The sequence below is a fragment of the Petaurus breviceps genome, unplaced genomic scaffold, assembly GCF_028583685.1.
Source record: "Petaurus breviceps papuanus isolate PSGF00001 unplaced genomic scaffold, PetGlider_PUasm1.0 207, whole genome shotgun sequence".
NCBI lineage: Eukaryota > Metazoa > Chordata > Mammalia > Diprotodontia > Petauridae > Petaurus > Petaurus breviceps.
Window position 1 is genome coordinate 27,107,738 of NW_027185850.1, and position 14,689 is coordinate 27,122,426.

The following is a 14,689-nucleotide window of genomic DNA, read 5'->3' on the forward strand; positions in this document are numbered from 1 at the left end:
TCTCAGAAACCAATCAATCAATAAACATTTATTAAGCACCAGATGTTTACTGTGTGTCAGGCAGTAGCTAAGTGCTGAGGATATAAAGATAAAAATTCAACAGATCCTGCCCTCAAGGAGTTTCCATTCTTAAAGTGGAGACAAGATAGAAAGTATGTGCAAGATACATAAAGAGTTAATGAGACAAAATCCAGTAGGAAACAGTCATAGCATCTGGGAGACTGGCAAAGGCCCCTTCGAGGAGGTGGGGCTTGAGCTGAGTCTTGAAGGGAAACAGGAAATAATCATCTACAAAGAATGAGATCCGCCAATCTCAGCAGATGTAGCAATGCTTTGGCAGCTCACTTATCCTTAGCTCATTGTGTAAACTCGCCTGTGCAAGCCACATCACCTCCCTTGGACTCAGTTTCCCCTTTTGTAAAATGAGAGGGTTGGATTAGATGTTCTCTAATGATCCTTCTAGTTCAGATGTTTAAAACTCTTAAGTTTCCTCCCCTTCCCACCTCTTCCCAAGTGGTCCTGCCTCCTGCCAGAGTTCACCTGAAATGAATGGTTGCAGAAGAATGGGGTGATAAGTACAAGCCATAGGCCACCAGCAACGGGCCTTTGTGTTGGCTGGCTGCAGACCTCTATGCACCTCCCTACCCACCATCTTTAACTCAGCCTTGACTCACCCACTGAATTCTTGCTTGGGCTCTCAACTCAGTTCTATCTCTCCTCTCATATATACCTCCCCATCTTCCAGAGTATGAGCTCCCCAAAAGGAGGGGCTTATGAGCCAGTGGTGCAGGGGAATGTCTCTGGAGGTATTGGGTAAGCCCACTGCCCCCTCACATAGATATCTCTCTGCCTGAGATTGTCCTTGATTGTTTGTCCTTAACCCCTTATAGCAAATCCCTCAAGGCCTCTTCTGTCTTCAGGAGGCCCAAGGACTTAACCTAAGGAAAAGTTTTCTGTGAGTTGGCCAACCATGGGATGGGCTGCCTCAACTGTCACAGGACGTTTCCAAGAAGTTGCTAAACCGCCCTTTGTCCTGGAAGTTATGGAGGATTCTTGCCTGGAGAGAATGGACTAGCTGCTCTCTGGGGATCCAGCCATCTCTTAGAGTCTAGGAGTCCACCATTCAATGATCCTAAGAAAATGCCAGTGGAGGTAGTTGGAGTAGTTCTGTAAGTGAATTAGAAGGGATCATTGTGGAGTGGCAGAATGGGAAAAGTCATTTATGAAGCTCCTACTATGTGCAGAGCCCTAAGCTCCCACTGGGTAGACAAAGATGACAGTTGCAAATCCAGCCCCAGACACTAGCTGAATGACCCTGAGCAAGTCATTTAACACCAATTGCCTCAGGGAAATGACAAATTATACAGTCCCTGACCTCATAGGGTTTAAATTCTTATAGGGACACGAGTAAGTATGATGCAAAGCTGAGGGTGAATGGAGAAATGGAGAAGAGTGAAGAACATTGAGGCATTTGAAGAAGGGGGTTAACGTTTATCAGAGGCAGCAGGTGAGGCTACCTGGAGACAGTGGCCCCTGGCTGGGCTTTGAAGGATGGAATCAACTTCAACCAATACAGATGGGCATGGGAGAGAAGAGGAATTCTTTCTAAGAGTGGGGAACACTGGGAATGCAGGCCCAGGGAAGGGATGGGACAGGGTGAGAGTGAGGGACCAAGAGTCTTCCAGACCAGAGTGGAAGAATGTAGAGGGTATGGAGGGGGCAGAAGGGAAGATGGAGAGGTAAGGTTGCTTACCTTAGACTAGGACAGGGAGTGTGTATTTTAACCCTTAAGAGTAGGGAACCAAAGAAGGTTTTGAAATACCAGAATGGCATATTTGCAGCAGGGCTTCAGCAAGGCAAAGCTGTTGGGGCCCCAGGAAGGGATGAAGGCAGGGATTTTGAAAGGGAAAGTGAGCAGGGAGTGAGACATCAAACCTCACTCAGCTGACGAGTGTCTTCCCAGCTCCTGCCTCCTCCTGGCTCCCTTGCAGCCCCTAGGGAGCTCCCGGGCACTCAGGAGATTATGGGGAAGTACCTGCTGGAAGGAGGAGAGAAGCAGGCATCTTCCCTGACCCAGATCCAAGACACTGTCTCAGGTCAGAATGCCGGGAAGTTTGGAAGAGCAGAAATACTGCCAGACAAAGGGGTCTGGTCAGACCTTCCCACTGATTTACTCTGTCATCCTCAGGAAGTCCCTTTTCCCCTTGGAGATTCAGCTTCCGAATCTGTGAAGGGAGCATGTAATCTTACTCCCTACCTCACAAGGCCGTTGTGGGCAAAGTGCTTCGTAGACCTTAGCTGGCTGTACAGATGAGGAGACATCAGAGGGGTGACTTTGCCGAGGTCACACTGCTAATGGGTATCAGAGCCAGGAGGATATGGATAAAGCTTCAAGCTCCAAGTCTAGTATCGTGTGCATTGAGCTGTTCGGCAGCTACCAGTCAGCCGAGATGAAGGCGGGGAGGTGGGAGATTGACCGTTCAGTACCGACTGACTTGCCATGCTCCATGAGGGCCACAGCTCGTGTTCAGGGGGCTTCCTTCATGAAATCCAATGCTGGCCTTTCAGCCAGTTTGATATGACTTGGTTTACGCCTCCCAAATGGATGTGGGGCCACAGCAGCCACTTAGGCAAAGTAGCCCCAGAGGAAGATGTTGATAGCCAGTAGGAAGATGGCATTGATGTTGCAAACTTGCCTCCATAGTGGGGTCTCCTCAATGCTTGTCAGTTTCCTTTCCATTGCGGCCTTCTCTGCAGGACTCAGGATAGGTGTGGGGGTCAGAGAAAACCCACAGAACCAGAAATAAAACTTCTGCCAACAGGACTGGGTGGGGCCTGGGAAGGAGAGAATAAGCAGAGCTGGGCAAGAGGGACACCTTGTTTCATGGCCCCAGGCTGAGCCCTGACCATCAGAATCATGTACATTCCCCTAGGACACATTCTACACTTCTTATACATTACTCCCCTCCACACACTCTGAGACGCAAACATACTGGTCCACTAGACACCCTGAATCCACGCTGCTCCATTTCCCTTTTGGTGCCTTTATACTCACTGCACCCCGTGTTTGGAATCAACTTTCTCATAGAATGGGGCAGCCAGGTAGCACAGCAAGTAAGAGCACCGGCTCCAGTGTTGAGAAGACCTGGAGATCGAATCCCGGGCTCAGGCACTTAGCACCCACCCAGAAACACCTGGCCGTGTAACCTTGAGTAAGTTACTTAACCCCAATTGCTTAGGGGCGGCCAGGTGGCTCAGCGAGTAAGAGCACGGGCTCCAGTGTTGGGACGACCTGGAGATCGAATCCCGGGCTCAGACACTCAGTACCACACCCAGAAATAACTGGCTGTGTAACCTTGAGCAAGTTACTTAACCCCGAGTGCTTTAAAAAAAAAAAACTTTCTCATAGGATCCCTGGTTTCCTTTGAGACCCAACTCAAGCAGAACCTTCCATATGAAGCCTTGGTTTTGTATAAGGTTGACCTAGATGGCCACTGAGGTCCCTTCCAATTCTCAGACTCTCTGATCCTTTGATATAATATCTACCCCGCCCCCCATCACAGCTACTAGTCCCCCACAATGAACTTATCTTCATTCTGTTTGTTATATTGCATATCTATATATCTGTGTCTATATCTATCTGTCTGTCTGTCTATCTACCTATCTCTCTATTTATCTATCTGTCTCCCCCATTAGAATGTAAACCCTTTGAAGGCAAGCACTGTTTCAGTTTGGTCTTTGTATACTCAGTACCTAGCATAACCCAATAAATGCTTATTGATTGCTAGATGAATGGATTCCCGTTAGGGATTTCACCCCATCAAGTCTTGATGATCCAAATGAGATCAGATGACCTCTTTTCTCTTCACTGTGTTGGCTTCTTTTTGCTTGTTGCCCACATTTTGTGCTTTTTGTGTGGAGATGGAATCACAGAAATGAAGGGGGCAGATAAGAGAAATAATGAGGTACTAAAATGTCAAAATGAAATGCAAAAATGTGTCGACAAGTTAGTCTTTTATGAAGTGTGGAGGAATTTTTTTTCTCATGGTATTAAGAGGACAGCTGGCCATTCATTGGCCAAAGATTGGCTACACCTTTGGTGACCTTTAAAAAAGCTGAGTTTGACAGCTCTTTGGGCAGTCAAGACACATGTGAAGCATGGCACATGAAGGTAGTGTGACCCCTGAGCCTCTAAGAGAAGGAGGAAGGGGGAGGATTTCATCAATTTCCTCCCGTCATAGGCCACATATCAGAACTACTTCCCCAGTAAGGGATGCTGCATCTAGAAAAGTATAGAGAGAGTGACAGACACAGAGAGCTGGGAATAGAGCATGACATATGGCAGCAGAGAGGAGAACTGACTTCCAGAGAGGACCAGCCTTGGCAGTAGAGAGTAGAGCTGCAGAAGGAACAGGCTTAAGGAGTCCAGCTGAGGGCTCTGCTCAGCAGAGACACTGTGCTCAGCATGAGATACCGCAAAAGAGAAATGATATTGGGTTCTGCAGTAACAGTTATGCTGGTCACGTGAGTTCCCTCCATATATGCTTCACTACCAATTCACCACTTTTCCCACTGATGCCATATGTATTTGTGTAAGAGTGTGCCCTGAGGCCTGTGGGGGAGTGGTTCATAGACCATGTCTTACTATTTCTCCTCAGTGATTGCTTTTGCTTTGAGATCACTGTGTCTCCTGGCTGATGATTAATGGTGAGCTCACTGGCAGGGGCTTAAGAGTGTGTCCCCACAGTGTGCTCCTGAACTGGAGGGAGCAGCTGTCATCACCCCCTCCACCCAACCTGCCAACTTGTAACTTGAGGAGATAGGCCAGGGGGGTACTACATAGGTACAGACAGATTAGGTTACTGTTATCATTTTTTTCTTGGGTTTTGTTTCCTGTGAACTTGCTCTCTCCAATTCTGTTTCCCATTGCATCTACTTGCTATGTCATGTAGGTATCCAAGTCTTATTCTCTCCGTTTTAAAGGAGAAAACTAAGACTCAGAGATGACAATGACTCGCCTACATCCCGGGGCAGTGAAACAGCAAAGCCAAGCTAGAACCCAGACTTCCTGGCTCCAATTCAATGCCACAAACACTTATTCAGTACCTGCTGTATACAAGGAACTGAGCCAGGTTCTAGGGACACAAACAAACATGAAAAGGACTCCTGCCCTCAAGGGTTTTATATTCTATGGGTGAAACAAAAGCATATAAATCAATACAAAGTAACAGCAAGGGGGAGGAAAAGCCTAACGTTTGGGAGGTTATGGAAGGGTTCTTGTAGAAACTGAAGTTGAACCTTGAATGGAGGGAGCGGGAAACATCTCAAATCTCCTAGTACCAAAGACACCCCGGGAGGCCCTAGGGGCCTGCTTGCTTCTCCTGGGGCCATCTTTGCACAGTGGGGTCTTCCTGCCTCTCCCCGGCCCCAGCTCACCTGGGGATTCCTTCTTTTTAAGGTCACTGTCTTCTGTCTGACTCTCCTGGGCTGTCGAGGTTGGCTCCCTGTCCCTCGGCGGGTGGGTATGATATTGCCCTTCCAGACCGGGTGGGCTGCAGTTCCGGGTCCACCAAGTCAGGGGGATGAGCTGGAGGGAGAGAATCCAGTGGTTCCAGTCAGAGGTCAAAGGAAAAAAAGCGTCCTGGGGGTGGTGGTGGCAGGCTCCCTGCTTAGGTGCCAGAGGCTGGGGAGGAATGGTGACTACAGAGAACCCCAAGCCCCCAGTCAGACTCTTGCCTGGCTCTGACACCGCTGTCACTGACAAGTCCTTAATGAATGCCTTTTCTTCATTCATTCAGTAGCTCTTTCAATCATTCATTCTCAGGCCCCTCCCAGCTCTGACATCCCCCGTTCTAAGCTCCCTCCCAGCCCTGACACTCCCTGTTCTAAGCTCCCTCCCAGTTCTGACATTCTGTCTTTAGGTCCCCACAGCTCTACTTTTCCATGGTCAAAGTTGACAGACCTAGATCTGAAAGGGCCTTTGAGATCATGCAACCCAAGACTCTCATTTTACAAAGAAGGAAACTGAGGCCTGAGAGGCTGAGTCACAGGCATGACCACCACACATATGGCACAGCATGGGGCCAGACACTGGTGCTGTACCATCCAGCCCTGCCCTCTCAGGCTGGAACCTGCCTTCTCCTTAGGGATGGGAGGAGTGCAGAGGCTGACCACGATGATGACGAAGGCTGTGAGGCCACAGAGCAGTAGTGCAAAGTAGAGGTAGTGCACGTCCCTCAGGATGGCTGGCCGGGTGTCCTGCTCCCCACATGAGGGGGCCCTGTAGCAGAACTCCAGGATCATACGGAGGGCACCGACCAGCAGGCCGAAGATGAGGCCCCAGAAGGCTCCCTGCAGAGAAAGGGCAGCAGCCCCAGGCAGGAGCCAGTCACCAAGGAGCCCAGGCAGCTCCCAAAGGGCCAGACCTCCCTGCCACTCTGCCACAATGCCTAGAACCCTGCCAGCAGATCCTGAGCCCAAGGCTAAGCCAGTGTTCTCTAATTCTAGGGCCCAGGCAGCCTCTCTCTGGGAGTCAGGCAGCCTAGAACTGAACATCTCCAGTGACAGGGAGCTCAGTACCTCTCAAGCCTGTTGGACAGATCTTGTTAGAAAATTCTTTCTCATTTGGGGGGAAACCGAGGCCCAGAGAAGGGAAGGGGCCTGTATTTTCATTATGAATTATAGGATTATGGGATCAAAGGGTTGGTGCTAGGAGGAGCCTTTGTGACAAACCTCCTCATTTTACAGGGACCAGAAGGGGAGAGAGTTGCCTGAGGTCTCAGAGTAAGTGGGAAGGCAGAGTTTGATTCAAGCTGGCTGGCTCTGAATCCAGTCCTTTTTCTGAGAGCCATGACGATGATGGTGCTAAGCTCTCTGCCGCACTAGCCCCCAGGTCAGGGGTCTTGCAGCACCTGCGGTGGCTTCCTCCCCTCCCCCAGCACCAGGCACTCACAGGCTCTGTGACCCTATGGCAGAAGATGGCCAGAACAAAGAGGGCGGTGATGGGGGGTGCCAGGTAGCTGGTGACTGACTGGATGTAGTCAAAGAGCTGCCCGCTGTTGGCGTTCTGGATGATGGGAATCCAGACGATGCTGATGACCACCAAGCCCACGATGAACACCCTGTGGGGGAGGGGCCAGAGAAGGCCTCAGGCCAGGACCCAGATGGAGCTGTTGGCATCAGGCCACCTGCAGAGGAGGGCCTGGAGCCAGAAACTTCCCCAACCTCAGAGACCAAGTTATGGAGTAGGCCAAGAAGAGCCTCCACCAGCAAGTCAGGACCCTTGGGTAGGTCCACCTCTACCACTGTCTGGCTGTGTCACCTTGGCTAAGTCTCCATTTCCCTACTCTTAAAATGAGAAATTTAAACCAGGTGATCTCCCAGGTCCCTCCCAGCTCTGCCATTCCCTGTTCTCAGGCCCCTCCCCTCCCAGCCCTGCCATCCCCTGTTCTCAGGCCCCTCCCAGCCCTGGCATCCCCTGCTCTCAGGCCCCTTACTGTTCTAGGCACCCTCCCAGCTCTGCCATGCTGTGTTCCACATTCTACTGATACCTCCCTCGCTCCCAGGTATGACAGTGGGTGTCCTTTAATCATGGGACACACATAGCCAGGCTCACTCAGGAAGGCTGAACTCCCCATCCTGGCTTTTCTGCACCTTTGTCCCCTGTACTGATCTTGTGACTCTGAGTACCAGGATTAGGCCACCTTCCTTCCTACTTTGATGATGTCATCACCCTGACAGGCCAGGCCAGGAATGGATCCAGAGAGTCCTAGACATTTGCTGGACTCTTGTGGCCTTCAGATAAAGTCCTGGCACTTGAGAGCCTAGTCTCTCCATTTCCCTGCTGCTCACCCACATGCCCTTGGCCAAGCTGCCCTCTTCCCCATCTCTAGGCACACCAAGCTCATTCTGGCTTGGATACTTTTGCCCAGGCTGGTCCTTCCCATTCAGAATTTCCTCTTCCTCCTTCCTGATGACCTAAACCCTACCCAGAGAAAGAAGCCTCAGGGCAAGTCTTGGAGATGCTTTGGTGGCTACAGGGTTGGCTCTGGCCTGTGGTCATGCCTCTTGGATGCCAACTTGGAGCGCAGAAATATAGAAGTGGGAGGAACATTAGGGGGCACCTAGTCCAATCCCTTCATTGATAGAGGAGAATCTGAAGAATGGAGAAGGGACCCGATTTGTCCAAGGTCACCCAGGGACAGGGTTTGCAGGACTGGCACCTGCCAACCACAGCAGAGGGACCTGGAGAGGAGGGGTGAGGGCCCCCAACCCATGGATGGGAGGGGGCAGTGTGAGAACCCAGGGAGGCAGCCAGGACCTGCCCACCACCATCAGCTCCCGATCCGTCGCCTTCCTGCGGAAGCGCAGCCAGATGTCAATGGCGAAGAGTGTGCTGCTGCTGTTGAAGATGGAGGTGAGGGAGCTCATGAGGGCCGCCATGATGACAGCAATCATCAGGCCCCGAAGCCCTGTTGGGAGAGAAAAGCACCCTCTGGGATGGCAGGCCCACAGGCACCAGCTGGGGCTGGCTGGGGGCCAAGCAGGCAAGCTGCAAAATTCATCTGAACGTCCCTCTGGCATCCTGGAGGGAGCCACTGAGGCCAGGCTGGGGAATAAGCAGCTACAGGACCCATGGGCTTCATCTCAAGGCCCACAGGTCCCAGCTCAGGGCCAAGCAGAGTCCAGGAGCTCCAGGCTTCACTTTCAGTCCTATTGCCTGGGGGAAAAGAAAACCCTCGGGAACTCATCTCTCTGCCTAGATATGGAGATTAGGAAATGCATAGGTCTGGAGTCAAGAGAAACATAGCTAAGTCTTGGTTTTTCTGCCACAGGCTCCTTCCCCTCTCTGTACTCTAGGGTGGGGAGACCAAGCCCTGCCTTCCTGACCTCACTGGGCTAAATGTACAACATTAAGCTCGAGGACTGAGGTCTAGAGAAGGGAGGGGATTTGCCTGAGGTCACATAGTGACCCAGGTCAGTCAGTCAGTCAGTCAGCAAACATTTAAGTGCCTACTTACTGTGTGCCAGGCACCGTGCTAAGGGTTGGGGATACACAGATAGGCATAAGATAATCAAGGCACCATCCATTCCAGGAGAGGGGTAACTAGGGAGAGTCAGCTGGGATTTTGTCCCAGGGTGGACAATTTAGAAGGTGCTGTCAACACTGAGGGGGAGTGGCTTTTTCTCCATAGTGGCAGTGGCAGAGACCATATCCCTTGCCCATGTTGCCACCAGCTTCATCTACCTGTGCCCTTGCTCCAAAGCTTAGCTCTGCCCCTAGAGACAAGAGCACCCAGCCAGGGATGCAAAGTTTCTTCCCCTGGTATCCCAGGGTGCAATACCTCACCTCTCCCAATGCCTCCCCATCTAATCCCCACCCTCCACTTAGCCCAGCTGCAAAAGTTTCTAGTTGTGGCCTTCCCTCTTGCCTGCCCTTCCTTTGATGCCCCTCCCTAACAAGCTGTCCCCCCAGACCCAAAGGCCAAGTCAAGCCTCACCTACAGGCATGAGCTCCATCACCAATTTGGGGTATGCAATGTTAGAACAGCCCACTCGGGCCCCACAGATGGCCTGGCAGATGTCAGGGTCCACACAGCCAACCACATCTGTAAAATCCAAAGTAGAAGTCAGGACTGAGGGGAGGCTGACCCCCAGGGTCACTGGCACCTGCCTGTGTCCCCAATAGGGTGGCCGTCTACCCAGAGAGGATGGTGGAGGTGGGGCAGGGCCAGGCCTATGTTGGGAAGGACAAAGACCTGTGCCTTGGGGTATAGGGAAACCCCCTGCCTCAAAGTCCTTCCTCTCCAGGTCATCCACAGAGCCCCATGCCTAGAAAACTACTCCTTTGGGTTAAGGGATTGACCCTTCGTGAAAATAAGATGGCTCCAGAGGAAATTATATATTAAGCCCTTTTCTGACATTAATGGTTTTGGAAGGATTCTAGAGGCTAAAAAGGTCAGAGCTGAGACCTTTAGAACAGAGAATGTTGAAACTGAGAGGGGTCTTAGACTAAATAATGTCAGAGCTGGGAGAGATCTTAGAACAAAGGTCAGAGCTAGAAGGGACCGGAGAATAGGGAATGTCAGCTGGGGGTAGTGGTCCTTAGAACAGAGAATGTCAGAACTGAGTGGAAGGAATCTTAGAACACAGAACATCAGCAGTAGGAGGGCACTCAGAACCTAGAACCTGAGAATGGGGGGGCAACCTTAGAACATAGAACACATAATGTCTTGAAGCAAGCACACCTGGGAGGGCCTTTATAGATCACTTAATTTTGCAGCTGAGGAAGCTGAGAGTTGAGGCCCCAAGCATGTAGATGACTTGGGCTCACCAGGACCCTTCCCCTGGGGGATTCCTACCCATCCTCCCAATGTCTCCCCTCTGATGGTACTCCCATGATTCCTGTGGACAGCTGCTAACCTTCCTCCAGCCCTGGGTGGTTCTCGTCCCCTGATCTTTTCGGCCTCCTAAACCCTCCCCCTCATACACTAAACTGAGCTCCAGAATGCAGGGACAGGGTCTTATCCAAACTTCATGTCTCCCCCACAGCCCAGAAAAGGGATCTGCACACAGAAGGGGCTTAATCAGTGCTGGATGACCTAGACTGTGACTAGAATCAGGTGTCCAGTCTTCCTGTTCAGGGCTCTCTCCACTCCACCAGGGGAGCGAAGCCAGCAGAGATGGGTGGGGTTAGGACTAAGGGAGAAGCCTAGAACCTGGGACCCCGGCCAGGGAAGGCAGGCACTGGGGCATCTGGGCTTCAGCATTGGGGCCATTGGTAAAGACAGATTTCCACTTGATGTCAGAGAAAAGCAGCCTGCCCATGAGAGCTGTCCTAGGGGGGTGGACTGCCCGGAGAGGTAGTGAGCTCCTCATGCTCAGAGGTCTTTAATCAGAGGCAGGATGGTCTCTCATCAGGGAGGGTATAAATGGGGTTCTTGTTCATCTGTGGGGGAAGGGACTAGAGCCCTGGAAGGACCTGCCAGCTCCAAGTTTCTGCTGCTGCTGCTGCTACATCTCACCTCAATCCCTCCTTGCCCCTGGAGACTAGCAAGGATGGCCATACCTGGGTAGAGGGCCCGGCTGATCATCCCGGGCATGACAATGAAGAACATGGGCAAGATTTTCAAGTAGCCCCCAAACACAGAGCCCCCCTTGGCATGGGATAAGTTCTTGGCTGACAGGGATCTCTGCACAATCACCTGTGGGGAGAGATGGGGAATGGAGGTCATGGGGGGGGGTCAAGGACTGGGCAGCTTTGTGGGGGGAACCAGGGCTGGGGAGGCCCATAGCACAGACTGCAGCCAGCACCAGGAAGCTCATACTCACTCATGCCCGGCCTAGAGCAGCCTGAGCCTTCTTTCTGGGCACAGACTCTGCCCTGACTCAATTCCTCCCAGTTCTCGCCTAAGTGTGAAGGCACAGGGCAGGCATAAGTATCCTCATTGTACAGATGAGGAAACTGAGGCTCAGCCTGGAAGTCACTTAGTTCACAGAACGAGCTGGTGGAAAGCTGGGCTCCTGACTCCAAGCACCTGATACATCTGGGGACAGGGCAGGAGAGCCCTGTGATTTCTTTGGTTTAGGGAGCTCCCAGTGGGGAGACTCCCCCACCAGAACAGGTGGACAGTCGCTCTGAGAGAGCTGTCTGGGGCAGAGGTGGAAGGGCTTGCCCAAAGTCTCATAGCCACTTTGTGCTGCGTGGCCTACAGTGCTGTCTGCCTGGCAGGGACTAGACCCTTAGGTGAGTTGAATTTCCTCTAGGCCAGACTGGCTTCTTCCAGGTCGGCATTCCCATGGGCTCTCCTTTGGGGCCTGCTTGTGCCCCGGCCCCTTTTCTAGGAGCAGTGGGCCTGGCTGGGAGCCCTGCCCGGGACTGTGACAGTTGAGGGCCAAGGTACCTGGTCTGTGCACCAGCACCACGTGGCCAGCACCGTGAGCCCAAAGATGAGGCCGGGCCATGGGATGTCCCCAGTGACAGGGTCTCGGAGCAGGTGGAAGGCATCAGACCGAGGCAAGTGGCAGGTGGTGTTGGGCACGGTGACATTGGCGATGGCCATGCTGTACTTCTCCTGCAGGCCTGGGTACCAGCCCACTTCCTTAAACCCTGCAAAGTCAGAGCATCTGCTCATGGGTGACAGGGCGTCATGGAATGGAATCCCTTCCCATGTCTCCTTTCAGGGCAAGGCAGGGGAGACATATCCTGGGCTCTCTGTAGGGATGCTGAGGAAGCAGGGGACATGGCACCTGTCCTTGGGGAGTGATCAGGCCCACCCTCACCCCCTATCTCTGAACCCACGAGGCCTTACCTAAGAACATGAGGACCAGGGCTCCCCCCACCATGATGAGAGTCTGCAGAGCATCTGTGTAGATCACAGCAGTCAGGCCCCCTAGGTTTAGAGGAGGGCAGGGGTCAGTCCACAACCAAATGGGCTGTCCCAGCTCCCGGGTGTCCAGTGGAGGGTGCTTGACTTGACTTTTCCTTCTCTCTGTGTCTCTCTTCTCTCCTTTCTTCTCTGTTCTTCTCTCTCTCCCTCCCTGCCTTTCTCTGTTTCTCTTTCTCTGTCTCTTTGTTTCTGTCTCTGTCTTTCCACACCTCCTTCTTCCCCCATCCCTCCGCCACTTTCTTTTTCCTTCTCTTCCTCTTGGTCTCTCTGCATTGACTCCTTCTGGGTGTCCATAAATGACTCCAAGGGCCATTACCTGCGATGGTGTAGATGGCTGTCACAACCAGCAGGATGACTGTGGATAGGTAGAGATCCCAGCCCAAGGATGCCTTGATGAACAGGGCTCCAGAGAAGATGTCAGTCTGATGAGATGAGATGGGAGTCACTGTCCTGGGGGAGGGGAGGACCCCATGCCAGGGCCCCCTTCCCAGCTCAGGCCTCCCAGGCTCTCAGAGGGGCCTTGGCTTGCCTGGAAGTGAGGTGAGAAAGGAGGCAAAGAGGAGGAGGAAACAGGTTCTGGGTTCCAGTTCTGGACCAGTCACTGACTTGTTGCTGTATGTCAGTAAATAAATCTGTTCTCTGAGCCTCAGTTTCCTAATCTTTAAAGGAGGGGTCATAATGCCTTCCCTGCCTCCCTCAGGAGTGAAGGCAAAATGAGGTAAATGATGGAAAGGCCTGTGTATGATTACCCTCCTCCCCCCAGAGTGCTTGGCAGTGTGTGCCTCGGGGAAATAGAACCCCAGGGCAGTCTCATGAGCAGGAACATCTACCCACTGAAATTTTGGTGAAGATATACAGGATGAGGGACAGGACAGACATGTACACTTGGATCCTCTGGCCTCCAAATCGCTTCTTCAGGTACTCAGGCATCGTGACGACCCCTGCCGCGATGTAGACGGGGACAAAGATCCAGCCAAGCGCCACCAGCAGCCAGGTTGCCTGGGTAAAGGCAAAGGGCAGGAAAGAATGAAAGCAGAGCTCTCATGTGCTGGACCCTAGACTAGTGAAGTAGGCGGCTACCTGCACAAGATGTGTCAGGCTCTGCTGGTCCAGAAGGTAGGAGTCCTAGCAGCAGGCTTGATTCTGCCACCAACTTTCTGTGTGATCTTAGGGTACCCCCCTACTCTGTGCCTCAGTTTCTCCACTGGTAAAATGGGGGGTTAGACAGTTTCTAAATTTCCTATAGCTCTGACATTCCTGGGACCATGTTCCAAGATCCTATGTTCTAAGTGGATCTAGAGTTTTGGGAGAAATTATTATTTATCTTTTATATTAATAACAAATTACTATTGGGGAGAGCCAGGATTTTTCCCCTTTCTATTTCCTTATTCTCTACTAGGTCAAATCAGTCCCTGAAGACTAGGGCTGATGATGAGATTGGATTGAACATTTCTTCTCAATCCTGTTCAGATGCCACCCAAGTGGGGAAGCCCACTGTGTTCTGCTCAGGCTTGGTTGGGGGTGGGGGGTGAATGGGTAGACCCTATGTCTAAAATTGCCTAAGGCTAGGGGTGGTCTGGGAGTAAGAGTGATGTAATCAGGTCATGTCTTCCACCCCTCATTAGAATAGGCCCACCTTTCATTATAATATTCATTCTTCTCATTAATTGTTAACCAATCAGAGCTGATTGCTGCCTGTTGGGAGCACCTGCTCTTCCAAGGGGCTGCCATGATCCATCTTTGATTCACAAGAGACAGCCAAGTGACCATCCTTTTATTAATTATTCACTAGCCATAATTAATTAAACGATAAATTACCCAGAAATTATGTCTCTCGAACTTTTCATGTATCACAGTTTGCAGTAAGTTACAGAGAGGAAACCAGGTCCAGATAAATGTTTCTATCTCAGTTGAATGTAGAGTGGCTATGCTCATGTTCCTTGGAGATCGGGAGCTCCCAGCCTGGGCTGGTGATTGCTCCCAAGGGCTACTCACATTCCACTCGAAGCCTCCCACAGCCAGGCCCCCGGCTGCCCCTGTCCCAGCCAAGCCGATGAACAAGCCACTGCCCACATTGCTGGACATCAGAGAGGCACCAATCTGAAAGGTACAGGAGAGAGATCAGGGATAGGGGCTGAAGCCTGGGCTTCTGGGTAACTAGATTTGGGAGGTGGGCTCCCTAATGGATGGGGATGAGCGGTCATAGTGTCAAGTTTCTTCATGGGCGTCAGAGAAGTTAGAAGATCTTTAGACAGAGAGAGAGAGAGAGAGAGAGAGAGAGAGAGAGAGAGAGAGAGAGA

General features: G+C 51.8%; 1 protein-coding gene across 7 annotated transcripts in view; it reads right to left on the reverse strand.

Moving 5' to 3' along the window:
* LOC138164999 (sodium/glucose cotransporter 4-like) overlaps window positions 1-14,689 on the reverse strand; it is a 21,925-nt gene continuing 7,236 nt past the window's right edge. For all 7 annotated transcript variants that reach the window (XM_069093046.1, XM_069093042.1, XM_069093045.1 and 4 more), the window contains 12 exons: window positions 14,385-14,489; window positions 13,224-13,388; window positions 12,706-12,811; window positions 12,312-12,392; window positions 11,904-12,109; window positions 11,069-11,204; window positions 9,501-9,608; window positions 8,321-8,471; window positions 6,953-7,121; window positions 6,136-6,351; window positions 5,437-5,587; window positions 1-2,835 (listed from right to left, as the gene is read on the reverse strand). In XM_069093046.1, the coding sequence (XP_068949147.1) occupies window positions 2,627-2,835; window positions 5,437-5,587; window positions 6,136-6,351; window positions 6,953-7,121; window positions 8,321-8,471; window positions 9,501-9,608; window positions 11,069-11,204; window positions 11,904-12,109; window positions 12,312-12,392; window positions 12,706-12,811; window positions 13,224-13,388; window positions 14,385-14,474 (1,788 nt within the window). In that variant the 5' untranslated portion in view covers window positions 14,475-14,489 and the 3' untranslated portion in view covers window positions 1-2,626. The remainder of the gene's footprint in view (window positions 2,836-5,436; window positions 5,588-6,135; window positions 6,352-6,952; window positions 7,122-8,320; window positions 8,472-9,500; window positions 9,609-11,068; window positions 11,205-11,903; window positions 12,110-12,311; window positions 12,393-12,705; window positions 12,812-13,223; window positions 13,389-14,384; window positions 14,490-14,689) is intronic.